This window comes from Trypanosoma cruzi, genomic scaffold, assembly GCF_000209065.1.
Source record: "Trypanosoma cruzi strain CL Brener 1047053517117 genomic scaffold, whole genome shotgun sequence".
Lineage (NCBI taxonomy): Eukaryota > Euglenozoa > Kinetoplastea > Trypanosomatida > Trypanosomatidae > Trypanosoma > Trypanosoma cruzi.
Genome location: NW_001849565.1, coordinates 343,500 through 368,856, shown reverse-complemented (window position 1 = coordinate 368,856; position 25,357 = coordinate 343,500). Strand labels below are relative to the sequence as shown.

The following is a 25,357-nucleotide window of genomic DNA, read 5'->3' as shown; positions in this document are numbered from 1 at the left end:
TACCAGGGGCCACTTTCCTTCACGATCATAATCTGACTCCGTGTGCGTGGAGAGCGTGAACCAAGCGGCTTCACACTTTGACGAGTTGATGGCCAGGCCATTTTCCTGACTCCACCCATGCAGTTTTTCAAGAACCATGCCGGCCGCGGGAATGGCGTCTTCCCGGGACTGCCCCTTAACGATAATAGAGAGGTCGTCCGCATACATGTCTGCTGTGACACCCGCAAAGCTGTTCAGCAGATTGAGAAGTGGGTGCACGTAAAGGGAGAACAAATATGGTCCCAGTACGGACCCCTGAGGAGCTCCTCGCAGCATGGGACGCCGATCACTGTTTCTGTTACCGACTCGTGTCTCTCTCTTAGGGCGGATGTTGGAGCCATTTACATGGCTGCCCGCGGAGTAAGGTTATCCTTGCTGCTGAATTCCTTCGTACGCTTACCAGGGCTGCACAATTGAGGCGTAGTTACTACGACTGGTAAGAGAAGAAAAAAAAAAAAAAGAAAAAACTCGTGTCTTCGAGAAGCGGCCCGGGAGCGTGCCCTTCCTTAAGGTATTCGCGCTAAAAAGCCATGGGCCCTCGCGGGAGTCGAACCCGCGCCCCGGATGACATTGTGAGCTTGTTTGCCACTGAGCTAAAAAAAATGTGGTCGCGCGACCCATTTTCACTTAAGGTGTTAATTTCGATCTTCGAACAATCGAGCACATTTGCGTTGTCCCCTGGAAAACGAAAGCGACATGTTTAGGGCGCGCCGCCGCAGCGTGGATACCTCGATTCGTCGTCATGTATCTCTCGTCCGGGGCCACCGCCCTACTCTTTTTTATTCCTTGCGGCGGCCAACCCCGGCAGTAAGGACAAAAAACAGGATCGCGTTTTTTAAAATGCTTTTCCTGTTTGGGGGGGCGGATCTTTGTTTTCTATGATCGCCCCCTTTTTTTTGTCTATTCCAGGTTGGTTTTAGGAGGCTTTGATGTGCCTGCTGGGTGATCGCCGGCTTTTTTATTGGTGATTGCGTATTTTTGGCTTACCGGTGTGCCGCTCAGCGCCATTTTGTTTTACTTCTTTTCTGCTTATTGGGGCGTGTTGTTATTCGTCACGCGTCAGCACACACCGAGCAACATGTCGAAAAAACAAAATGCAGGCTTCTTCGCCCCTCGCGAGGGCCTCCGCAGCCACAATCCTGTGCGTGCGTGCATTCTCAGCGTTTTAAACACGGCATGTGTGTGCATGTGCTTGTGTGTTTGGCAGCGCCTATAATTGCAGAGCAGCTGTGCGCCACAAGAGAGTCAGAAGAAAGCAACGGCAGAGAGAGGCAGATAGAACACGCACAAATTACTCATATCATCACACACAAACACACACACGTAGCCCGCGGAATACGTGCTCTCAACCACAAAACAATGAAAAACAAAAAAAAAAGCCGAAGCGTGGGACGACCAGCGCACACACTCTCATTGCTCCCGTAAAGCAAAACACACACACAGGGAGAGAGAGAGAGAGGTCGCCCACTCAATGCAATAAAAACAAAACAGAAACAGTTACGGTGCTCCGCCCATGCAGCCAGGCAGGACGGCAGCGGTGCGTGTCGTGCAAAAGAGAGCACCAACGGGCCTGCATGGGTGTGCATGCAATATATACAATGGGCACATTATGTGTGTGCTTCGTGGGATGAGGTGAGGGCGAGAGTCCATGCAAGGGGACACACACACAGAGAGAGAGAGAGAGAAGGACGAGTGTGTGTGCGGGCGGTGCATGGCTCTCTCTCCCTCACTCTCACGCGGCCACCACCGCAGCAGCAGCCGTACACGCAACAAGAAGAAGAAGCAAAAGAGGGGAGGTGGTGTGGGAGGCCGCGGTGCTGCTGTCACTTTCGCCTGTCGTCACTGTATCATTTGCTTGAGCAGTCCCTGTTGTTTGTGGTGCTGCCTCACCCATTTTGACGTTGCTGCCGTCACTGTTGCTGTCTTCTTGCGTCGCCGTATCATCTGTTTTGACTGTGGTATTTGGTGCTCTTGGGATTCCTGCACTGTGAGTGGCCGCATTCTCCGTGCTGTGTGACGCTTCTTCACTTGTGTCTCTCGCATTGTTCTGTTCGGTGTCATTGTTTGAGGAGTTGTCGCTTATGCTTGTGAGGCTGCTTGCGTCACCAGGACTCTTTGCCTTTTTGATGGCAGCTTCATTATCCACTGCCGCAGGTGATGCGGTAGTTTTGTGCGCATCGCCAGACGCTGCTGTTGATTTACTTTTCCCAGTGGTGTGGGCGGGCTTTTTTTGTTTTTCCGCAGCGTCCTTGTGAGGATCAACAATATGTTTGGATCGGTCTTCTGCTTCCGTCACTCTTGCATGAGCTGGCAGAGTACCGTTGGCCAACTCAGCGGCACTCTCTTGACTGTGGCTGCTGGCAACATTCCGCACGGCCTCTGATTCGAGTGTCGCCGCTTCTTCCTGGAGTCGAATGTTGACTGGATCCGTTTGCTCCTCCTCCACCGGTAATTGGCGTGACACCGGCCGCCGATTTTTTGGTTTTCCCTCAGCCGGTAACGGTGAGTTTATTTCCTCTGAGGATGTCTGATCTGACAAAGGCAGCGGCGGGTTTCGATCATCTTGCTGCCTCCCGCGATCCACATGGCCGCCTCCACTCCCCGGGAAACCATTACTCCCTTGCACTTTAACGCAACCCTCTGACATTTCTCCATCCTCATCGCAGCTATTCTGAAGCGACTCATTTTCTTCTGGAGCGACTTCCTCCACAGCACCATTCCCCGCCCCGCCAATACCAGCTGGAGTCACATCCTTCGCATCAACCAAAGGGACATGGCTGGAAAGGTGTTTAGATTCCTCTCGATCCCTCACACCACCATCAACAGCCACCTGTCCATCAATATCAGAAGGCTTCATACGGCCAATACCACTCAACACGCCCCCCTGATCACCATGCACAGACCCAGGAGGCGGCGAAAGGGTACCGGCCTCTTGTCCTTCATCACACACTCCGCCGGCACCGCACCACAGCACGCAGAGAGCACACACCAGCAGCACACGGCCAGTCATCGTCATCGCCATCATCACTCCTGTCAATTGCGTGTAGCCTCCAGCACAAACTAACTCCCCGTCAACGCAGGGTAAAAGAAAAAAGACAATTCATGCAACCACGCACAATAACAAACGGCAACAGCCCAGAAGCAGCACACACCATGAGGCAGTTGGAATCAGTGCGATTGCAGAACTCGCACACCTGCCTGCAAACCAGAAGTTTAAAAAGCAATAAGAAAAAAGAATAAAAAAAAAAGGAAAATAAAATAGGCTTCTTTAGGACTCGAACCCGCGTCCCGGATGAAATTGTGAGCGTGTTCGCCACTGAGCTAAGGAAATGTGGTTGCGCGACCCCTTTTCACGTAAGGTGTTAATTTCGATCTTCGAACAATCGAGCGCATTTTGTTTTGTCGTCTGGAAAACAAAAACAGCGTGTTTAGGGCGTGTCGGGCACATTCCGGGGTACCACACGGTGTTCCCGCCAGGAACCTTCGCGCAAGGCGCGACGCACCACGGTGCGTTCCCTGATCCCGGGACCGTTGCCGCAGCCCCTCTTTTCATTCTTTTTGCCTCGCTCAATCCCACAAGAAAGGCAAGAGGCAAAAAACAACTGGAATGTTTGTCCCTATTTTATGAATCGGCGAATGGCGCGGTTCCGGAAGCAGGGAGGCATCTAAACAATTTTTATTTTTATTTTTGCTTCTGCCGTCCCGCCCGCCCGCTTTTTGATCCCCACCCTGCGGCGGGGTCGTGTGGCTGGAAGAGCTCGAAATCCGGCATCGCGTGAGCTATCAAGGCACACACGCACACACGCACACACGCACACACATATATATGGACACGCACGCCAACCCGAATGGAGGGATCACGCCGCGACAGTCGCCACCACAATGCGCACACATAAATACGCACTCATCTGGTGTAAATGCTCATCGAGGATTTGGCGAACCCCGCCCCCGCGCCGTTCGCCCCTTTTCATTCCCGTCTTGTGCGGCTCCTGTTGACAACCGCAAGGTCCGGACAGCGTTCCAGGTAAATGTTTTTGCTATATGTTGCGTCTATTGTTTGTCAAGATTCCGATGGCAGTGCGTGGGCCGTTGCCGTTTTTCCTTCTTGAGCGGCGCTGTCGTGTGAGGGGGTATCCCCAAATAATCCAACGCCCAGCTCTCAAAGACGGGGGTATTCCCACAGCATGTGTGGCAGAGTCTTCCGTGGACCGTCTGGGGCGCTCAGCGGCCAGTGGTGTTTGCAGCAGATGGGTGGCTGAAGAATTACGGTTGTCGCTGGAGCTTGCGGAGTTGCTTTGTCCGTGTTTGGCCTGTTGATGCTGTTGGCATTTTCTGTAGCAAACTACGCGCGAAGCGCTTGCTTTTGAAGACCGCAGACCTGTGGCAAAAAGCGAATTTGAGGCTTTCAAAGATTGGAGCGCCAGGGCAGATTCGTCGGGCATGTGCCGTCATATTGTGGACGGACGAGCGCGCTCTGCCGCAGGTTGCGCAGGAGGACGTCAATCCGCCGCTCTCTGGTCGACAAGAAGTTGCGGCGCTCACGTCTGGAAGAGGTTCCGGCGGAGGCAGTGGCGGGCCGGCCACCGCAGTGAGGGAGGAACGGCGCCACCGACACACAAAGGGCCAATTGTAACCCGCAGGACGCGCGCAGGCCTTTCGAAGAGTGGGCAGGAGTCCCGTCGCGCCTGTGCGCGGTGCTGCGGCTCGGGGCAAAATGTCCGGGCGGACGCCGGGAATAGAGTCCTCGCCACGCTGACAAGCGCCGGTCGTGCGGTGTGCGCGGCTTCCTTTTCCTCCTGGAAATCCTTCCACTACGGTCGCCTGACTGCGGTGAGGTAGCCCACTTGCCACGCATTGGCGCAGTCCTGCGGGAGGGATCGTGCCATGACGGCGTCAGTGTCCGCTGTCACGTTGCGTGGGATTCCGCAGTGTCATGGGGAAAATGCGGAGCCAACTGTGCGACCTCGATCCGCCAGTAAAAGCGGCACGGTTCAAATCTCCTCGGTGACGTCGTCGTGCACCGCCAGCGGGCCAAGGCGGAGTGATTCCATCGCCGAGAGGCAGTCTGTGGCAACAGAAACTCGTGTGGGCGATTGGGATGCCGCTGCCAGGCGGGGAACTGGGAAGTGTCTGAGGCCATGCTCAGTGGCAGGACACTCCGCTCGGCAGGTGCATGCAAGGCTGCCGGCAGCTGTGCGGTGAGGCCCCACAGGGAGCTCCGCTGCCCGGGGAGTCGAATGGCAGTGCAGCGAATCCAGACGCATGCTCAGCGAGAGACGACGAGCCGTCCGTCCAGCGGCCTGCGTCATACAGTCCCAGAGAGGCGCAGGCCGCTTCAAGGGCCTATCGTCTGGCGTCGTCGTCCTAGCTGTCTTGGGCGTGCCGTGGCTGGAAGACGCCCACCCCGTCGCAGCTCACAGTGCCCCAGACGAAAATCCACTGCTCAGCATGAGGGGCGCGGATGTGGCGCGGGAAGATCCTCATGTGGCTGCCGAAGCGTCGAAGTTCCTTGAGGACGGCATCTCCCGGCAGCAGAATACTCGTCGCTGCCTTCCCGTGCGTCGGCGGCGGCGTGGTTTCCATGTGGGCTACGCCACGCACGTCCTCAATATAACGGAGACGTGTGAGCCGTTCGTGCTGTCCGGGTGCGCGGAACTCAATGATCCTCCGCAGCGGTGCTGGATTGGCTTCCGGGTGGACAGAAGTATCCTTCTTTGAAACGCGTGGGACGAGCGATGCTGTGCAGGTGTCGCCGTGCCGCGCTTCCAGGCTGTGGAGGTGAGTGGGGGCCGGACACGGAGCGGTTGCCTTGCCGCCGTGGTGTGACGCACTGTGGACGCACCCGACAAGAAAGGATCGCATGGTGTGCCGGGACGCCCAGCCTCTGCGCCCAGCCGCGGCTGACGGCGGCGTGGCGCGGTCTGCTTAGCGGTCTGGTTCAAGAATGTTTCTTTCATTTTCATCGCGCTGCGTGGTGAAGGTGCGCGGGCACCGCCTCACGATGCGTCGCGGGTGTGCGGCGTCGTTTGAAAAAAAGGTTAGCGCCCCTTCTCGTGAATACGACAACGACCCCGGATGACAGCATAAGGCGATGCGGCTTCTTTTGTTTTGCGCAAAGAGTTTATTGGACGTTATTTTTGTTTTCAATCTTTTGCAGCTTTTGTGGGGGAAGGTGGGAGGTTGAGGGCATTAGGACTGAATTCATTTGGGTGGCTGCGTTTCTTTGACTTGCGGCCAGTCGTGGCACTCTTTTGTGGTTTGGCAGCCCGTCTCTTTTGTTTACTTCCCACTGCAGGACGTGGGCAAGACTGATTCGAAGAACATTTGTTTGACCACGTGTGAGCTGCTGCCGTGCGTGGTGCATGGACTATGTGATTGTGTGAGGAGGTGCATGGAGTGACGAATACTTCTGTTTGGCGTGTCGCGGTGTGTCGGAATGATGTTCGGATGACATGTGGAGGTTGTTGTTTGTAGTTTGTGTGTCTTCTCTGGTGGAGCCGACATGTGTGCGGGGATTGTGGCATTGCTGGCTGACAGTTCCACGTCACTTTTCGGCATTCCTGGATGTGCTGAGGAATGACGGCTGGCGACCAGCGTGTTGGTGCTGCTGGTGGGAATAAGTGCATCGGGAATAGGCCATTTTCCCTTTCCCATTCTGGAGCCGATGAACAGGCACGAGGGCACCGGCTGCAGGCTGCCTGCCAGCACGTGTGAGCAGCGGATCCATGCACACACCGACGCTCATCGCAAGAGCGTGTGCGATCACAGTGGCTTTTGTGGCGTGCTTTTATGGACGTCAGCCCATCGAAGAATGTGTGAAGCAAACGGCTGACTGCACACGAGGAAAATAAGTGCGTGCACTGTGCCGTGTTTCAGCGTCGATGGCAGAGCGACAGGAAGCCCGTGCTGGCAACTGAGATGTTTGCGTCGCGAGGGATGTCGGTGTTGATTTTGGATTGTCGAGGGTGAAATGATTTTGCTGCTGCCCGTGTGTGTGGCCACTCCGGCAGAGGGCGGAAACAAAAGGGAGGGGTGCAGGCGCTGCGTGTGTGTGTGTGTGCAGGTGCCATGCAACAGCGTCACAACAAACATGCTGCGACTCGGTGACCCTCACATCGTTGTGGTCCTCACGAACAGCCCAGGCACGGCCCGCATCGATGCACTTAGTGGACGGAGTGAGGCATCTTTTGAGGCGCTGCAGGGAACAGGATGTGTTGACGCAGCCACGACGTGCATGGAGTGTCACGATGGCACAGTCAGCTGTGGCTGGTGGAATATTTACTTCTCGGAGGCAACAGAGAGAGAGAGAGAGAGCTGCTCCTGCTGCTGGCGTCGTTGCTGCCTTTTGTGGCCTCCCATGCCGATTATTATCTGTCCGCTGATCATGGGTGGTGCGCCTCCACTAGTGACGTCGTCTGCAGGCATTTCACAGCACCAGTGAAACACGCATCACGTCGCATGCTTTGGCTGTGGATGTGGTGTCGTGAATGCAGCCGGCATTATTTTCCCCGACTCCTTTTCACTGCTTTGCGACGAATAGATGCGTCTCCGCCCGAGTCATTCACTGCAGCTCCGTGTGTTCTACTGCCAGCACAAGACTCTCTTGTTGTCTGGCGCCTGGCTGACAGTCAAACACCACTGCGTTGGGGCATGCAAGGATGTGGACTGCCGCTCACGGTGTTGGGCACCGCTGTTTGGATGCGGCGGCCACACGAGCGGATGTATTGTGGCACAATCAAGTGCGTGAAATACGCGGAATCACAGCGGCTGCAATAATATAAGCGGTGTGGCACCACGGAGTATGTGAGAGGGTGATGCATGATGAACCACAGTGGGCGGCATGCGAGGGAAGTGCACCGCGACAGAGCGTCACCCCGCCCTCAGCCTGCAGGGGAATGTGCACCCACAAAATATATGGACGAGACACCACCAAACACACATGCCCTTCCATGCACCAATAAATAAGAGCGAAGGTGCGTTCTGGTGTGTGGGAGCCCACTCAAATATTTTCATTTCCACCGCAATAAACGGTGAGGAATCAGGTGCCACAGCAACGAAAGGAAAAACAAACACCTATTGCAACACTTTGCCAGCGAAAGGCAGGAACAACACAAACAGAATTCTTGGCTGCACCAACACAAGAAAAATTCACAAGAGGAAAGAAATACTTGCGCACCCTGCAGAAATCCCCAACACACGATGCAGGCATGAAGGCTTGCCCTCTGAAAAAAACAAAAAAGCGCATGCAGGCATCTGCCAAAATTAAAACAGAAACACAAATAAACGGTTGCTTGCTTTATACCATTTCCTGTGCTTATTTTTTTTGTGTGCGGCAGCTGCTGCGGTGGTTCCCAGGCCTGCATGAAGTGATGTGCGCTGAATATGAACAAAGGCCGAAGGCAACTGAATTGTTTTTGTGATGAATATTGGCTGCGCTTCCCGTGGACCAACAATTCACGTGGTGTGCGGGGATCATTCTTTTCTTATTGTTACTTTGCTGTTGTGTTTCTGTGTGTGCTGCACCTATTCTCGTGTGCGTGTGCGTACCCTCCGTGAGGGGTGCAGTCACGACGGACCGCTCTCGCCGTGTGTAAATGCGGTGGAGCCTTGTGTGCCGCTCCTGTTTGCTTCTCCCTCTTCCATCTGTGTGTTGGTGTTGCGGCAGGGCTGTGTGTGTGTGTGCCTGCTGCCGTGGAGTGGAGTGTGTGTCGTGCGTGGTGTGCGGCGTACGGTGCATGCCTGGCTGCTGCCCTCTCCTCATGTGGTTTGCCCTCTGTGTGTGTGTCTGCCGCACCTCTTGTCTCCCCTGTCGCTCTCCATGTCCCTCACTGTGCAGATCAGCTCCACACCACTGAACGACCACACTCACGATGATGAATTGCCGTCTGCTGTGCGCCCTGTTGGTGCTTGCCCTGTGCTGCTGCCCGTCCGTGTGCGTGACAACGAGTGAAGATAAATCTGGTAAAGCTGGAAAAGATTCCGGTCCAACAGATTCTAAGCCAGACGGACCAGGTCATGTGAAGGATCCACTTCTTAAAACTTCTCCTTTGCCACGGACAAGAGAGGAGGGGGAAGATTCACAAAAAATGAAGACTCTTGCGTCACATACAAAGGGTACAATAACCAAAACGCCACAGTCACAAAATACTTCCAATATTACACAGAATCAAGATGATGGGGAGTCTAATGAACAGACAGAAAATACGGGTACCGTTACGGCAAATGAACAACGTAAGGAATCAAATGCACCAACTACGACAACAACTACAACTACAAGTGCGCCAACTACGACCACAACAACGACAACCACGACGACGACCACTACAACAAAGGCACCAAGTACTACGACTACAGAGGCGCCAACCACGACGACAACCAGCGCACCGTCACGTCTTCGCGAAATTGACGGCAGCCTCAGCAGCCCTGCGTGGGTGTGTGCCCCGCTGCTGCTCGCCGCATCCGCGCTGGCGTACACCACTGTGGGCTGAAGAGGTGTGTGCGGGCTGTGCGTGCCAGCACTCAGCCGCGGGGACTTGTGCGCGTCCACTGTGGTCCAATGTAACTAAATAAGGGAAAATAATAATTGTGTTTTGCTTCATTTGCTTCCGCTGCCCTGCTGTGTGCTCCGCGTTGCTCCCTACATCCTTCACGTTGAAAGAATCCCGGACACACTCATATGCATGCGCACAAGTAGACAACTTTTTGCGTGGACGCATATTTGTGGGTGCATGCACACTGGAGTCATTCGTTGCAGCTCTTTTTTTTAGTGTTTTTACTTGTTTTTACTTTATTGCTGTTTGTTTACTGTTTTTAGCTTTTAATTGTTTTTTGTATTTTTATCTTGCTGATCAATTATTGCGGGGCTGTGTGTATTTTTTTTTTTGTTTTTGCCCTTTCACTGATTCCAACTGCCTCGTGGTGTGTGCTGCTTCTGGGGTGCTCCCATTTGTCACTTTGCTGTGACGTGGTTGTGTGACTTGTCCCTCTTTTTGCTTTCACGCTGCGTTGACGGGGAGTTAGTTTGTGCTGGAGGCTACACGCAAGTGACAGGAGTGATGGCGATGATGACTGGCCGTGTGCTGCTGGTGTGTGCCCTCTGCGTGCTGTGGTGCGGTGCGGGCGGAGGCGGTGCCGAAATGAAGGATGAATCATTAGTTGGTTCACAGCATGTATCTGGTGTCAGTGAGAAAGCTCCAAATGGATTACCGCAGCCTGGCGAACGAGGGCCTGACGGCGCGGGGCATTCTTTGAACAAAAATAATGGGGACAATTCCAATCTGCAAGAGGGGACAGGCACAGGAAAAACAACAGACAGAGTTGGGAAGGATGAAGAGGAAGAAGTAGAAACGGATGTTGGTGGTCTTCAATAACCAGAAGAAGAAAAAGAGAAAAGTAAAGAAAGAGAAGATACGCCACAAGCCGGAAAATCTGAAAGTTCATCGAAAGAGGCGGCAGCAACAATACCGGCAGCATCTGGTCTCAGTGAAAGTGGTGGTGGCAGTCCTTCTGGTGTTGATGTTGTTGGCCCAAGTGAAAGTTCTGGAAGTGAGTATTTGAATTTGGAGGTTCCTGTTCCTGTTGTGATCTCTCCGCCTTCCATTCCCAATGCTGCTGCTGGTGGTTTGCAGAATGCCGACGGTGCTTTATCGCCTCGGAAGAATAATTTCCCAGAAACAGGTGTGCATTCAGGAAAGACGCCTCTAGCACCCTCACTGCCCAAATCACAGGCATCCGCGATGCCAAAACCAAAAGCAGAAGAGCAGTCCTCCACTGAACAGGACACAGAAGATAGTCCAGACACAGAGGAGGTCACAACTGGAAAAGAGAAAGTGCAGAATACTGTGGAGACGGGAATTCCTTCCAGTTCGTCGTCTGCCGCCAGCAAACCACCCGTACAACAAACAACGCCAATATTAACACAATCACCGGCAGCACCATCACCAGAACGATCAGCACCAGCAACATCAGAAGAAAAATCAACAGCACCGAGTTTTTCAGCAGGAGAAGGAAGCCGTAGAGCAACAAACGTCGCACAGAACTCAAAGGAAGAAAAGAATGAAAAATTGCCGTCAGAAAACGAAACGGAGTCCAAAGCGGTGGAACAGCCTTCAGGGGATGATTTGGCAGAGCAAGACAGTCCAGTGGGAACAACAGCATCACCCATCCCCGCAAGTAGCAGTGCCGATGCCCAGAAAAATGCGGATGCGGACAATAGCAATGCTCAAGTGCTTAAATCCGAAGGAACAAACAAGAACTCCGAAACTGGTTATACAAACCTTGCTTCTACAGCCGGTGATGCAGCAACACAAACAGAAAAAGCACTCGCCGACGCCAAAGCAAATGATACGGTGACGCCTGGCGACAGTGACGGCAGCACCGCGGTCTCCCACACCACCTCCCCTCTTTTGCTTCTTCTTCTTGTTGTTGCGTGTGCTGCTGCTGCTGCGGTGGTGGCCGCGTAAGAGTGAGGGAGAGAGAGCCGTGCACCGCCCGCACAAACACTCGTCCTTCACTCACTCTCTGTGTGTGTGTGTCCCCTTGCATGGACTCTCGCCCTCACCTCATCCCACGAAGCACACACATAGTGTGCCCATTGTATATATTGCATGCACACCCATGCATGCCCGTTGGTGCTCTCTTTTGCACGACACGCACCGCTGCCGTCCTGCCTGGCTGCATGGGCGGAGCACCGTAACTGTTTCTGTTTTGTTTCCATTGCATTGAGTGGGCGACCTCTCTCTCTCTCTCTCTCCCTGTGTGTGTGTTTTGCTTTACGGGAGCAATGAGAGTGTGTGCGCTGGTCGTCCCACGCTTCGGATTTTTGTTTTGTTTTTCATTGTTTTGTGGTTGAGAGCACCCATTCCGCGGGCTGCGTGTGTGTGTTTGTGTGTGTGTGATGATATGAGTAATTTGCGTGTGTGCTATCTGCCTCTCTCTGCCGTTGCTTTCTTCTGACTCTCTTGTGGCGCACAGCTGCTCTGCAATTATAGGCGCTGCCAAACACACAAGCACATGCACACACATGCCGTGTTTAAAACGCTGAGAATGCACGCACGCACAAGTTTTGACAGCGGTGGCCCTTGCGAGGAGGCATGACAGAAAGCTGCTATTTGTTTTTTCGACGTGTTGCGGGTGGCGGCATGCAGCCAGTGAGTGGTGTTGAGGGTGCCTTGGGCAAGTGTGGATTGATTCCCGCCCAGCTGCTGCACGTGCCGAAGTGTCTCTTGCTTTGAATTCGCCCACGGGGTATTCTTCGCCTGTGCAGGATGATGTGCGGCTATGGCGGCTGAGGAGCGGGTGCGCTGGAGGAGACAGCAATAAAAGGACTGGCGGCAGCGCGCGGGTGCTGCGAAGGGCGGTTGTGCTCCTTTGCATTCCGCTGTTTGCTTTGCTGGGTATGGGTGTTACTCGGTGCGTGCTGACGCGTGGCTGAAGCGCCCGCCGTAACTCCTGCTGCTGGTGGTGGCAGTCGCTGTGTGTTCCCGGTGCACTGTTCTTTCGTCTCGTTCCGTGTGTCTGTGTGCGTGAGTTGTTGTTGTTGGGAGTGACTGCGGCGGGGATGATGGTGCCACTCACTGCGGATAGGTGGCGGTTGTTACTGTTGTTCTTTTTGTATTGGTATTTTGTCTCTCTATTTTTCTCACACTCTTACGAAGAAAGCAAACAAGCGCTAAACGCTACTGTGAAATTCGAAGGCTCTGAAAGGACCAACAGCACACACACCGCCCACACACACATATTTACATGCTCTCACGTGTTGCTGCAGTGAAGGCACCCCGCACACACAACCGTCGCCGCGTGACCGGATCCAGCGGAAGGAGGAAGGAAGGAAGAGAGAGTGAGCCGCAGAGGCCCAACATGTCCCGGCATGTGTTTACTTCCGCGGTGCTGCTCCTCCTATTTGTCGTGATGATGTGCGACACTGGAAGAGCCGTGAAAGCTGCGGAGCCGTCGTCAGGTCTGGGATCTTCACTGGATAAACATTTTGTTTGGAGAGATACAACAGGCGATGAAACAGTGAGTTTGCTCTATGCTCCCAGTCTTGTTGAGGTAAATGGTGGCGTGTTTGCCGTTGCCGGGGCGCTGTTGAAGAAGGGAGGAAGCAATTTCTTTACTGGGATTGCCTCGGAGCTCCTTGAGTTGAGTGGTGAAAACCCAAAAATGTTGGGTGGAAGTAATTTGAGGACAAAGGCACTGGAGAAATGTTCCTCCGAAGGAGGCAAATGCCCCTCTCAGTCAACGAATCGCGCTGGTTCCCAAAGCGAAATGAAAGTACATGTGAGCCAGCCAACAACAGTTGTGAAGGGAAATGGCATTTACATGCTTGCTGGAACTTACATCAGGGAAAATGTCCCTGTTTGTCAGGGTGGGACTGACGCGGCCTCATGGGGTCTTTTACTGGTAAAGGGGAATGTCAGTAAAGAACAGGACAAAGAAATTGTTTGGGAAGCTACTTACGGTCTCCCGTGCACTTCGATTGTAAAACTTAATGAATCCTGGGCATTGCTCATTGGAGACGGTGGATCGGGTATTAAGATGGATGACGATACGCTTGTGTTCCCGTTGGAAGCCGTGAAGAAGGAGGATGAGGAAGCAAAGGATGGAAAGAATGACGACGTTTCTCTGATCTTGTACTCCTCGGATAATATAAATTGGAAGCTGTCAAAGGGGATGTCTGCCGGTGGTTGCGGTGATCCTTCTATCGTGGAGCGGGAGAAGGGAATACTCATGATGATGACTGCGTGTGGTGATGGCCGCCGCAGGGTGTACGAGTCCGGTGACAAGGGGGAGTCGTGGACGGAGGCACTCGGGACACTCTCGCGTGTGTGGGGCAACAACCAAAAGCGACATGAGAAGGGCGTTAGAAGCGGGTTAATCACAGCGAAGATTGACGGTGTTGGAAATGATAAGAGGAATGTGATGCTCGTTACCCTGCCGGTGTTTTCCAAGAAGGCTGATACAGGAGGCCGTGGAAAAGAAAAGGGCGAACTCCATCTTTGGCTGACGGACAATACGCACATTGTTGATATTGGGCCGGTATCCGGTGATGACGACGCTGCCGCCAGCTCCCTGCTGTACAAAAGTGATGGAAGTGGAAATAATAATAATGAGTTGATTGCACTGTACGAGAAGGAAGATGGGTTCAGACAATCACTCGGTATGGTCTCTGTGCGTCAGACTGAGCAGCTGAAGCGGGTGAGGGAGGTGCTGACGACCTGGAAGGAAGTGGACGAACGTGTCTCAGCTGTGCCCTACTTCAACTGCTGCGACGAATCCCTCAACTGACAATGTCTGCACTACTGATAAGATCACGGATGGGCTGGTTGGCTTTTTGTCCAAAAACTTCTCTGGTAGCACATGGAGGGACGAGTACCTCGGGGTGAATGCCACAGTAAAGAAAGGAACGAATGGAGGGGCAACATTGCAAAGGCGGATGGAGTGTAGTTCCGGGGACCGTGGGCGGAGTGGCCCGTTGGCAGTCAGGGGGAGAATCAGCTGTACAACTTTGCGAACCACAACTTCACTCTTGTGGCGACGGTGTCCATCCACGGTGCACCGAAGAGTGACAGCGTCCCTTTGATGGGTGTGCGTGCAGGCAGTGACGGAGGAACGAAACTTATGGAGTTGTCGTACGGCAGCGGAAAGGAGTGGCAGGCGCTGTGCAGTGACGGAACAACCAAGAAGCTTAAAAGCACTTGGGATCCACAGAGACAATACCAACTGGCCATTGTGCTACAGAACGGCACCCAGGGCTCCGTGTACGTCGATGGTCAGCGTGTGTGTGAGAGTGTGCAAAGTAACTTTGAAAACACGGAATCGAAAGGGATCTCACACTTCTACATTGGAGGGGATGAAGGCAGCGCAGAGAACACAGCGGGTGACGAAGATGTGTCCGTGACTGTGAGGAACGTCCTGCTTTACAACCGCCCGTTGACGTTTACTGGTGGGAGTGCCGATATGGAAGAAGCAACGGGTGATGGCGGCATTGTGCGTGGGAGCGGACTGCTGCCATTGCTGCTTCTGTTGGGACTGTGGGGGTTTGCGCCTCTGTGAGGAGTGACTGGCTGCCGCGTGGGACAATTGCGCCCTCCCGAGCACAGAAATACTATTCCCATAGGAACGAATTTATTTTATAAAAACTTTTTTTGTGCGTATTTTAATTTTTTTTTAATGCTTTAATTTTTTTCATTTCATCAAATTCGTTTTTTTTCCCCATCCCCCATCCTTTTTTTTTGCTTCGTGGGCAATCACTATGAACTTTTTTCTCTCTTCCCTCTTTTCAATTGTTTCTTCTGCACTCTTCCTGCGAGGGGTGCCGTGTGTTTCCCGCCCAACTGCTCCACTCGCACACCCACCGACACGCTCATGACGACGGCCCTGTGCGCCTCGCCTGCCGCACGCATGAGGAGGGGCTGCGACGAACGGCGCGCTGAGGAAGTCGTGACGTGTGGGCGTGCGACGAGGGCCTGTGGGGCGGAGCACACATTTCTTTCCTCTTGTTTTGTTTTCTTTGCGGCCAGGGCGGGCAGACACCCGCAGCGCCACACACACACAGCCACACCCTGCCGCCGTGTTTTTAAGACTTTTTGCTTTGTGTGTGCATTTCTCGCGCTGGCAGTCCCGTCAGCATTTCTCTCCCTCCTGATGATTTTTTTTTCTTTTGCTGCGCTCACTCTCCCGATGGAGTGACGCGACTCCCGTCATGTCTGCGTGCTTCTCTCAGTCCACACACACACGAGTGACTGTGCTCTGCAGGCCGCACTTACGCGCCGATGAGAGGGCTGAGGGGAGCAGCAACACGCAGATGACCCCATGAAATATAAACGATGTGCGGACACACATGGAGGTCGGACGGTTGAAAGACAGTTAAATATCTTTTAATTTTATTTTCGGACAAAATATGTCGACAATTTCTGGAGCAACATGGTAGTTGGGTGCTTTTTTTGTGTGTGGTTTTTTTTTCTTTTTTATCATTTGGGTGCAGCCGTAATAGAGGACGACCTTTTTTTATTTTCATTTTTTCTTTTATCCAAAGTGTGAGGTGTGGACAGGTGAAGATGAAATTTTATTTATTTATTTTTATTAAATTTTGTAATGAATGGCCGCTGCTTTGTCTGCAGTGCAATATTGTGAGCCTGAGCAGTCTTTTTCTCTTTATTTCTTCCATGCACTTCTGCTGTACAGTTTTTCTTGTGCGTCCCTTCACATGGTCTGCCCCTGTTTTTACTTCTTTGCTTCGTGTGTCTGCAGGCACATACAAAATGCACATTTCATTCGATTTGGAGGCTTCTTTTGTAGCGTGTGCTGGCGGTTGCGGGTGGCTGCTGCTCCCTCCGTGGGCATGAAGGGAAGGAGGAGAGAGGGAGCGCGCACCCCGAGTCTCTTTTCCTGCGGGTGTGGTGCACCGCGTGTGACTGCATTGAGTTGGGCTCCGTGTCCCATTGAGGGCGGGATGGCAGGAAATTTTGGTGCCGCGTCATGGATGGATGAGGGTTCGCTTGCGCGTGTGCGTTGTCTGGTGGCCGTGGGTTTTTGCCATTTCCCTGGGGCTGTGGCGATGAGCTGGGGGAGATGGTGGTGGATGTCTTCTCCTCCTGCATGGTGGGTGGCTGCTGGCGTTGTGTGCCTTCCTTGCGTGGATGCCGTCTCGTGGTGTGTGAAGTGTGCGGCTGGGCCTGCTGCCCTCTCCTCGTGTTGTCTGCTCTTTCTCTCTCTCGCCGTATCCGCTGCACTCCGTCCCACTCCCTCTTGTTGCATTCTTTTCCTTTTTGTCTCACCGATCGGCTCACTGACTCCAGCGACTCCACCACGGGTGACGATGACTGCGATGATGACGGTGCGGCGCCGTGTTGGTCCTTGCGCTCTCTTGTTGCTGCTGCTTGTCCGTGTGCATGACGGCGGCTGGGATTCCTGGACATGTATCTGGTGATGCGGATACGGTGGTTGTGCCGGTGGATGTGTCGTGTGCTCCGAGTGACGGCAGCCTGAGGTATCGTGTGTGTTTGTGTGTGTGCGTGGAAGAAGTGATCTGCTGCCAGTGCTGAGGCTCAGCATGAGAATTATACTTTCAGTGGCCTTGGTGTGCGCATGCATGGCAGGAATGGTGAGCTGGGTGCTGTGTGCCGTGTGGCCAATGCGGTGCACACATGTAGCAACTGTGCTGCCAGCTGTGCAAAGAAAGAGGAAGAGGCCACCGTTGCCTTCACGATGAATGTGACGACACATGAATACGCCGTCCCTTATGAATTGTGGTGGCGTCAATATTCTTCCCGATGGAACCATCCGTCCGCCTGCACGGAGCAGCGATGCTGACAAGACGGGCATCTGTCAGTTGCCGCCACCCCGTGAAGGGAAGGATGACACAAAATCTGGTGGGACAACTGCGCCGCAAGTTAATGCTGAGCCGTCACGTCAACTCGAGGATTGGCGACAGTCTGCGGCGGCTGACGGACCCAACACCGTCGATCGGAGTCCCGCATCCAACACGGCGACCAACACGTCCGAGACGAAGCCAGAGTTTGCCAGCAATTCGAGCGAAATGATGGTCCCGAATGCATCCAAGAAGAGGCTTTCCTTTGCCAACGGTCCGAAAATAGTAGTGGCGTCGAATGCATCCGGGATCGTGTCTGTCACTTATGGCGGCAGGGAACACGTTGCTGCGGATAACACGGACGAGGTGAATGAGCACAACGCCACTGGACACAAATCTCTCGTTTTAGAAAATGGCGTTGCAGGCAGTGGATTTGTTGCTGAGGGTGATGCGGGCGGATTGAGTCAACGCAATGCCTCTGGACACGAAAACCCCTATTGCGAGAATTCACCGCGCAGTATTCCGGAAACGGTGTGAGTCCCGACGACTGCTTTGCCCTGCTCTACGACGCGAAATTGACACTGCGAGAGTTAACTGTTGACGGCACTGTGCGTGTGCGCGTGTATTGGGCGTTGCTGCTTCTTCTGGGATTGTGTGGAGTTGTGGCGGTCTTCTGAGCCAAAGAGTGTGGAATTGCGACTCCTCACGGAGAACATGTTCCGCGTTGCATGCGTGTTAATTTTTTATTACTTTTTTACTGCTAGTTTTTTTCCTGGAATTATAAGCACCATTTTTTATTTAATGGTCGGTTGCTGCACACCGTCATGAGTGACATGACTCCTCTTGTCTTGTTTTTTTTTTGCCCACACGTGGTGCTGGCCTCATTGCTGTGCGTCCCACGGACTGCACGAAACGAGGATTGGAGGAACAGGCCGGATGCCGCATGAAGTGTGAAGAATGTTGTGTGGGCTCAGGGAGCAGGACGATCTTTTTTTGTTTTATTCAGTGCGGGAATCATGTACAGACAAACAAATGTTTTTTTTATTGTGCCGTATGGCACATGAAATGAAAGTCGTGCCTGATCGATTTTTCATATTTTTTTTACTTTTTGGGAGCCTTGCCGGACACTCAACTCTGCTATTTTTCTTTTTTGCTGCTTTTTATATTTCCGTTTTGCAGGCAGGTGTGCGAGTTCTGCAATTGCACTGATTCCAACTGCCTCATGGTGTGTGCTGCTTCTGGGCTGTTGCCGTTTGTTATTGTGCGTGGTTGCATGAATTGTCTTTTTTCTTTTACCCTGCGTTGACGGGGAGTTAGTTTGTGCTGAAGGCTACACGCAATTGACAGGAGTGATGATGGCGATGACGATGACTGGCCGTGTGCTGCTGGTGTGTGCTCTCTGCGTGCTGTGGTGCGGTGCCGGCGGAGTGTGTGATGAAGGACAAGAGGCCGGTACCCTTTCGCCGCCTCCTGGGTCTGTGCATGGTGATCAGGGGGGCGTGTTGAGTGGTATTGGCCGTATGAAGCCTTCTGATATTGATGGACAGGTGGCTGTTGATGGTGGTGTGAGGGATCGAGAGGAATCTAAACACCTTTCCAGCCATGTCCCTTTGGTTGATGCGAAGGATGTGACTCCAGCTGGTATTGGCGGGGCGGGGAATGGTGCTGTGGAGGAAGTCGCTCCAGAAGAAAATGAGTCGCTTCAGAATAGCTGCGATGAGGATGGAGAAATGTCAGAGGGTTGCGTTAAAGTGCAAGGGAGTAATGGTTTCCCGGGGAGTGGAGGCGGCCATGTGGATCGCGGGAGGCAGCAAGATGATCGAAACCCGCCGCTGCCTTTGTCAGATCAGACATCCTCAGAGGAAATAAACTCACCGTTACCGGCTGAGGGAAAACCAAAAAATCGGCGGCCGGTGTCACGCCAATTACCGGTGGAGGAGGAGCAAACGGATCCAGTCAACATTCGACTCCAGGAAGAAGCGGCGACACTCGAATCAGAGGCCGTGCGGAATGTTGCCAGCAGCCACAGTCAAGAGAGTGCCGCTGAGTTGGCCAACGGTACTCTGCCAGCTCATGCAAGAGTGACGGAAGCAGAAGACCGATCCAAACATATTGTTGATCCTCACAAGGACGCTGCGGAAAAACAAAAAAAGCCCGTCCACACCACTGGGAAAAGTAAATCAACAGCAGCGTCTGGCGATGCGCACAAAACTACCGCATCACCTGCGGCAGTGGACAATGAAGCTGCCATCAAAAAGGCAAAGAGTCCTGGTGACGCAAGCAGCCTCACAAGCATAAGCGACAACTCCTCAAACAATGACACCGAACAGAACAATGCGAGAGACACAAGTGAAGAAGCGTCACACAGCACGGAGAATGCGGCCACTCACAGTGCAGGAATCCCAAGAGCACCAAATACCACAGCCAAAACAGATGATACGGCGACGCAAGAAGACAGCAACAGTGACGGCAGCAACGTCAAAATGGGTGAGGCAGCACCACAAACAGCAGGGACTGCTCAACCAAATGATACGGCGACGACAGGCGAAAGTGACAGCAGCACCGCGGTCTCCCACACCACCTCCCCTCTTTTGCTTCTTCTTCTTTTTGCGTGTGCGGCTGCTGCTGCGGTGGTGGCCGCGTAAGAGTGAGGGAGAGAGAGCCGTGCACCGCCCGCACATACACTCGTCCTTCTCTCACACTCTGTGTGTGTCCCCTTGCATGGACTCTCGCCCTCGCCTCATCCCACGAAGCACACACATAATGTGCCCATTGTATATGTGCATGCACACCCATGCAGGCCCGTTGGTGCTCTCTTTTGCACGACACGCACCGCTGCCGTCCTGCCTGGCTGCATGGGCGGAGCACCGTAACTGTTTCTGTTTTGTTTTCATTGCATTGAGTGGGCGACCTCTCTCTCTCTCTCTCTCCCTGTGTGTGTGTTTTGCTTTACGGGAGCAATGAGAGTGTGTGCACTGGTCGTCCCACGCTTCGGCTTTTTGTTTCTTTCATTGTTTTTCATTGTGTTGTGGTTGAGTGCACGTATTCCCTTTTTTTTGATTGGCGGCATGCGTTGACTGCGGACACTTTAATCTTTTATTGTTATTCTCATATTGTTTTTGGGAGAGTTTTATCCTTTATTATTCTTGTAAAGCCACTAATTTTCTTTTTTCGATATACACCATGCGCAGTTTTTCCACCTTAACCCGTGGCTTGCAGCGCTGCTGGTGATGTTTGTGATTCGATTCTCCAGCGGAAGCGTTGCTGTCACCCTGACGCATTCCTGCTCTTTTCTTGACGATGTGGTGCTTGCCGACGGCGCGTGGGCGACTCCGGTTGTAGTGAGGATAGTGCCTCTCACAGCGCAAGATGCGTCGCGGGTGTACGGCGTCGTTTGTAAGAGCCGATGGGCGCTTGTTCGCATCAAGGCGTCAACAAAGATTCCGGATGACAGCAGGAGGCACTGCGGCTTTTCCTGGCCCCGGCGATGGGGTGCACACCCTGTCGCGGTGCTGGGGCTTTGGTTGCATACAGGAACTCCGCTGCGGTGCGTTGCTGCGAGCACGACGGAGAAGACGACTCCACCCCTCGAGAAGGTTCCACGCCATGCCCGGTGCGGGGAGGTGAGGCGGTGTGCCTGCAGACTGTCGGACAGAACTGCACGACCGTTTCGCAGCGGTCACTCCGTTGATATCACCCGTTGCGGTGACGTCCACAAGAACCATGGCCCGAGGTGGATGGCTACATCAATATTTGGCAGCTTAACATTGCAGGCCTCTCGTCCGTAAAAAATATTGCATCTGCTGTGCGATGGGAGCAGCATCCACCTGACATCGTTCTTTTCCAGGAAACAAATACTCGAATTGCCACAGCGGCAAAACTATATGGCTGCAATGAATTTCTTCAGGCCGCACTGGGTGCGGTGGTGGCGTTGCCATTCGGGTGCGCCACTCTCTGCCGTGCGAGCGCCTGACGCTCCCCGTCAAAGACCTCCTGGAGACCATTGCTGTCCGTGTATTTCCACAGGGCTGTCCCAGCACCTGCGTGGTGAATCTCTGTAACCTTCCCACAGCAACCTTTAAGAGCTCTTCGTTTATTATTGCCATTCGTCGCTCAGGCCCCGCAGCGATTATCGCGTGTGACCTGAATTTACATCATGGACTCTGGGAAAGACACCTACCCTCAACGACTGGAGGAGAGAACTTCGCCGCTGTTCTAATCGATATGGATTTTGGGCTGGCAAATGACCCGGCGCAGGCAACACGGATCACACATCGTAATTTCCCGTCCCCTGACGTGACTGCGTATCGCGTGCTACGTGTCACCCACTGGCAATCCACTCCCTACATGGATTCGGACCACTGCTTAATATCTTACTCGGTGGGGATGGATGATGGCATTCCGCGACCAGCCAACACGCTGCCTCGGCGGGAGAAAGCCACCTTTGCCATGCGCAAAGCGGATTGGCCTGCTTTCACCTCGTTGTGAAAAACACTTCTTGCCGCCGCGTCCGCATGGTTGGATATTCGCAGTGGTATCTTGCGAGCAGCTGAGCGCCATATCCCGCGCGGCAGCCGTGACAGCCCCAAAACGATCTGGACAAACGAAATGGAACAAGCCGAGTCCGCCGCAGAAGCAGCACACAAAGCACACAAATTGCCTCGCCCGGAGACAGCCTGCTTCGAGACGAATTCATCCAAAAAGTGGAGGAATAAAATCAAGCCTTACGCCGTGGCTTCACTACGCTTCTGGAAGTCCGTGTGGAAAAACTTGGAGCCTCATCCAGCCCAAACTGGCGATATCTCCGCGGCGTGGCGGCGCCGCACCCTCATCCTCTGGAATCGGTTGTGCTCCGCACTGATCTTCGGACCGCGTATGCGCCCTGCCTTGGCTGCAGGGAAACCCGCTCGTCCATCATTTTGTGCGGTTTCACGTGCCATACCGCCTTATACTGCTCCTGCTGCTGCCGCACTCCATTGCCCCCTGGTGGCTGGGAAATGGATCGACCTCTCACGCCGTATGAAATTGACGTGGCCATCCGTGACTTCTCGCTCGGCTCAGCCCCTGGCCACGACAACATGTTGAATGAGTTCCTGCACCGTCTCGGGCCCGTCGTACGTGGCACAATTAGAACGATGATCAACAACTCCTTTGCAAATGGCAACCTGCCCGGCTCCTGGAAAATGGGAAACGCTATTCCTATTCCCAAACCTGGGAAAGATCCATGCCGCCCAGAGAGTTACAGACCTATCACGCCACTCTCTGTTTTACCAAAGTTAACCGAAGGAATGATTCACCGCCGTCTGTCAGCGTTATTGCCACACCACCCACGTCAATTTGGATTTACACCTTCGCGTTCTATATCGGACGTGGTGACAATTGTTATCGATAAAATTAACCGCGGATTGAATGAGTTTAGCATTGTGGAGTATGAGCGCCCTGGAGGCAGCGCTTCCACACGACACCCTCGTCGCCATCGCTCGCTCGTAGTCTTGATTGATTTTTCGACTGCTTGAGACAACGTTGACCATGGGAAATCATTCGGCATGCTTGACAGACTCCCGCGCCTTGGCCCTCGAACCAAACGCTGGCTGCACAACAACCTGCGGGGCCGCTATATTAGGGTATACACTCGCGAACAGCACTTCCGGAAACAACTCGCCTCAGCCGGAGCACAGCAAGGCAGCGTCCCGGGACCCCAACTCTTCCTCCACTGTGTGGATGATTTGCTGCGCCGCCTGGAGAACATCTATTCTGCCTCCGCATTCATGTACGCTGACGACCTCACGCTTGCCGCGTTGGGTGCGGACATTCATGCATGTGCTGCGGCAATGCAACCCGCCCTGTCACCTATAACGACATGGGCTGCCGAGCACAGCCTCAAAATCAACGTCGGTAAGAGCGAAGCTGCTCTATTCCACATCTCTTCACACACACGGTCTGAAGAGGAAATGGCCGATCTCTGTCTTGGCAATGGGAACCTACGCATTCGGTCACGCCCAGTGCGCTTGCTGGGCACCACGATTGAACAACTCCTTAATTTTGATTACGCACGCTTCCACCGCTTCAAAACAGACCATGCCACGCCGTTAACAATTGAAGCTGTTCGCACAAGCTGGAGCGTCCCATCTCACCATGCGATCCTTTTTGATTGGGTACGTTCATAGTGTGCTATTTCATAATGGCAAGGCAATTGTCCCGTGACTCGCCCCCACTCACCTCCATAATATGGAAGTACTGTACCGCGACAGTTGTACAACATCCCTTGGCCTAAGCGCAACAAGGGAAGATACATTTGTCTACTTGGAAGCTAATCTTCTCTCGCTCCGGAAGATACTCTGGCTTCGTGCACTCACACAACACGAACGCTATATACGTTTCCATAATCACGAGGATTTGCGCTTCCCTTATTTACTCGGAATGTATGCCGCCATCCATGCATGGGACAGCGGCGACATCAATCCCGCTTCAGAGAGATGCCGTTATTAATGGATTAGAACGCGTATGTGGCACTATTGGGATACCACACAACCACAATCACGCTCCTCCTATTACCCAACATCGAATTATTCCCTGCGACACTGTGGGTTGCAATAAAGTGGAATTTTATCAGCCAATCTTTGCCAACGACGTCTCTGAAGACGTTAAGCGCACGGCTTTTGATTCCCTTTACTCTTCTCTGGGACATTATAATTTTGAATTATGGACAGACGGTTCTTCACCCCTCGCCGAACTCGCATCTGGATCCGCTGCACTATTATACGGCCCCACAAAGGCAAATGATCTCCCTGTGGAGGTACATCGTGCAGCAACTGGCAGAATCGCATGCTCGTAGAGAGCAGAGTGACCTGCCATTGAAAATGGCTTTAGACATCTCATAATTCCTCGTCCGGAAACATCCCAATTGCCCACACGAGTCCTGGTGCCGACGGACTCCCTCTCGGCAATTGAGGCACTCCGCGTTGCCCCACTGGCCATGCGAGACTACGTTGCTGAAGGGATTTGGGTTATGCTGCTTTCCTTGGTGAAGCGAGTTCACCCTGCAGAATTTATATTTTCCCCATCGCACCGCGGTATCCCACGCAATAAGGCCGCTGATGAAGAAGCCACGATTGCACGATCCCTGCAGCAATGAGGCATCCCAATCTGGCACGTGGAATTCCTTGCCGCCGTCAAGGGGTTATACTGAAAGGGATTCGAGGAAGCAGAAGGCGCACACCGCACGTCAAGCGCTCGTCGGTGTAACAAAAGACCATTCCTGGTGTCCAGGCAGAAATCGGGCATCGAATCAGGACTTCGTGCGCAGGTGCAATGCGACTCCTGCCCACTCTTCGAAATACCGGCACGCGCCCTGCAGATCAAAAGCAACCCTTTATGTCGGTGGTGCCGTCCCTTCCTCACACTGAAGAGGCAGGACCACCCCGACCTCCTCCGGAACCTCCACCTGGCGTGTCGACGGCACCTCCTCGTAGAATGACGAGCAGCAGATCAACGTCGTCCTGCCCAAGCTGCAGCAGCGTCTTCTCGTCCGTCCACAATATGAAGGCACACGCCCGACGCACTAACCCTGGCACTCCAATCGTTGGAGAAGGCCTCACATGTGGATCCTGCGACACCTCCACGGTCTTCCCAACAAGTGCCTCACGCGCAGGTCACTACCGAAAATGTCAAGCGTATCAACGAGCAAAAAACGGACAGCGCACCTCTGCAAGCTCCAATGACAGCCGTAGCCCTTCAACCACTCCTCTGCTGCAACCCCGACCAGCCGCTGAGCCCCCGACAATCCACGGGAGGCCCTGCCGCACATGCTGTGGGAATGCCCCGCCCTCGACAACTGAGCATCCGACTATTTGGGAACACCACCTCTCGCACGACAGCACCGTTTAAGAAAGAAAAACTGGCCACATCGCTACGGACAGCCCGCAGGCCATTAACGAACAGTGGCCGCAAAGTATAACGAAACAAATACTTCCCTTTTCTCAGCATAGAAAAACGTCACCTTCACAC

General features: G+C 53.5%; 6 protein-coding genes and 2 pseudogenes across 6 annotated transcripts, besides 36 other annotated features; 7 read left to right on the top strand and 1 right to left on the bottom strand.

Annotated features, from left to right (window-relative positions):
• Positions 1-353: part of a sequence feature (areas not merged during assembly with more than two copies in the genome that could not be assigned to a particular haplotype) that runs on past the window's edge.
• Positions 1-360: part of a mobile genetic element that runs on past the window's edge.
• Positions 354-411: a sequence feature (areas merged during assembly that could not be assigned to a particular haplotype. This can correspond to areas where the two haplotypes were merged or to regions with more than two copies in the genome that were merged during assembly.).
• Positions 412-1,328: a sequence feature (areas merged during assembly that could not be assigned to a particular haplotype. This can correspond to areas where the two haplotypes were merged or to regions with more than two copies in the genome that were merged during assembly.).
• Positions 478-504: a microsatellite.
• Positions 1,329-2,455: a sequence feature (areas not merged during assembly with more than two copies in the genome that could not be assigned to a particular haplotype).
• On the bottom strand, positions 1,772-3,064 carry Tc00.1047053508999.150 (mucin-associated surface protein (MASP), putative; the record flags this gene model as incomplete). Its single annotated transcript, XM_815005.1, has 1 exon — positions 1,772-3,064. The coding sequence occupies one exon, from the start codon at positions 3,062-3,064 to the stop codon at positions 1,772-1,774; it is 1,293 nt and encodes a 430-aa protein (XP_820098.1).
• Positions 2,456-2,464: a sequence feature (heterozygous, Esmeraldo-like haplotype).
• Positions 2,465-3,262: a sequence feature (areas merged during assembly that could not be assigned to a particular haplotype. This can correspond to areas where the two haplotypes were merged or to regions with more than two copies in the genome that were merged during assembly.).
• Positions 3,255-3,298: a sequence feature (T-rich).
• Positions 3,263-3,272: a sequence feature (heterozygous, Esmeraldo-like haplotype).
• Positions 3,273-3,322: a sequence feature (areas merged during assembly that could not be assigned to a particular haplotype. This can correspond to areas where the two haplotypes were merged or to regions with more than two copies in the genome that were merged during assembly.).
• Positions 3,323-3,626: a sequence feature (haploid, Esmeraldo-like haplotype).
• Positions 3,627-5,246: a sequence feature (heterozygous, Esmeraldo-like haplotype).
• Positions 3,828-3,859: a microsatellite.
• Positions 5,247-5,350: a sequence feature (areas not merged during assembly with more than two copies in the genome that could not be assigned to a particular haplotype).
• Positions 5,351-5,478: a sequence feature (heterozygous, non-Esmeraldo-like haplotype).
• Positions 5,479-6,834: a sequence feature (areas merged during assembly that could not be assigned to a particular haplotype. This can correspond to areas where the two haplotypes were merged or to regions with more than two copies in the genome that were merged during assembly.).
• Positions 6,835-9,670: a sequence feature (heterozygous, Esmeraldo-like haplotype).
• On the top strand, positions 7,498-7,815 carry Tc00.1047053508999.140 (uncharacterized protein; the record flags this gene model as incomplete). The annotated part of the gene is made up of 1 exon (XM_815004.1): positions 7,498-7,815. The coding sequence occupies one exon, from the start codon at positions 7,498-7,500 to the stop codon at positions 7,813-7,815; it is 318 nt and encodes a 105-aa protein (XP_820097.1).
• Tc00.1047053508999.134 (mucin TcMUCII, putative) lies at positions 8,910-9,527 on the top strand (the record flags this gene model as incomplete). The annotated part of the gene is made up of 1 exon (XM_815012.1): positions 8,910-9,527. The coding sequence occupies one exon, from the start codon at positions 8,910-8,912 to the stop codon at positions 9,525-9,527; it is 618 nt and encodes a 205-aa protein (XP_820105.1).
• Positions 9,286-9,415: a microsatellite.
• Positions 9,671-10,444: a sequence feature (areas merged during assembly that could not be assigned to a particular haplotype. This can correspond to areas where the two haplotypes were merged or to regions with more than two copies in the genome that were merged during assembly.).
• Positions 9,797-9,882: a sequence feature (A-rich).
• Tc00.1047053508999.127 lies at positions 10,095-11,501 on the top strand (annotated as a pseudogene).
• Positions 10,445-10,484: a sequence feature (heterozygous, non-Esmeraldo-like haplotype).
• Positions 10,485-10,639: a sequence feature (areas merged during assembly that could not be assigned to a particular haplotype. This can correspond to areas where the two haplotypes were merged or to regions with more than two copies in the genome that were merged during assembly.).
• Positions 10,640-11,298: a sequence feature (areas not merged during assembly with more than two copies in the genome that could not be assigned to a particular haplotype).
• Positions 11,299-11,783: a sequence feature (haploid, Esmeraldo-like haplotype).
• Positions 11,784-12,776: a sequence feature (heterozygous, Esmeraldo-like haplotype).
• Positions 11,910-11,935: a microsatellite.
• Positions 12,777-13,622: a sequence feature (areas not merged during assembly with more than two copies in the genome that could not be assigned to a particular haplotype).
• On the top strand, positions 12,784-15,093 carry Tc00.1047053508999.120 (annotated as a pseudogene).
• Positions 13,623-13,725: a sequence feature (areas merged during assembly that could not be assigned to a particular haplotype. This can correspond to areas where the two haplotypes were merged or to regions with more than two copies in the genome that were merged during assembly.).
• Positions 13,726-15,885: a sequence feature (areas not merged during assembly with more than two copies in the genome that could not be assigned to a particular haplotype).
• Positions 15,406-15,729, top strand: Tc00.1047053508999.110 (uncharacterized protein; the record flags this gene model as incomplete). Its single annotated transcript, XM_815003.1, has 1 exon — positions 15,406-15,729. One exon carries the CDS (start codon positions 15,406-15,408, stop codon positions 15,727-15,729), a length of 324 nt encoding a protein of 107 aa, XP_820096.1.
• Positions 15,886-18,504: a sequence feature (heterozygous, Esmeraldo-like haplotype).
• Positions 16,101-16,131: a sequence feature (AT_rich).
• Positions 17,264-17,887, top strand: Tc00.1047053508999.100 (uncharacterized protein; the record flags this gene model as incomplete). The annotated part of the gene is made up of 1 exon (XM_815002.1): positions 17,264-17,887. The coding sequence occupies one exon, from the start codon at positions 17,264-17,266 to the stop codon at positions 17,885-17,887; it is 624 nt and encodes a 207-aa protein (XP_820095.1).
• Positions 18,505-19,302: a sequence feature (areas merged during assembly that could not be assigned to a particular haplotype. This can correspond to areas where the two haplotypes were merged or to regions with more than two copies in the genome that were merged during assembly.).
• On the top strand, positions 18,703-19,995 carry Tc00.1047053508999.80 (mucin-associated surface protein (MASP), putative; the record flags this gene model as incomplete). Its single annotated transcript, XM_815001.1, has 1 exon — positions 18,703-19,995. One exon carries the CDS (start codon positions 18,703-18,705, stop codon positions 19,993-19,995), a length of 1,293 nt encoding a protein of 430 aa, XP_820094.1.
• Positions 19,303-19,311: a sequence feature (heterozygous, non-Esmeraldo-like haplotype).
• Positions 19,312-25,357: part of a sequence feature (areas not merged during assembly with more than two copies in the genome that could not be assigned to a particular haplotype) that runs on past the window's edge.
• Positions 21,251-25,138: a mobile genetic element.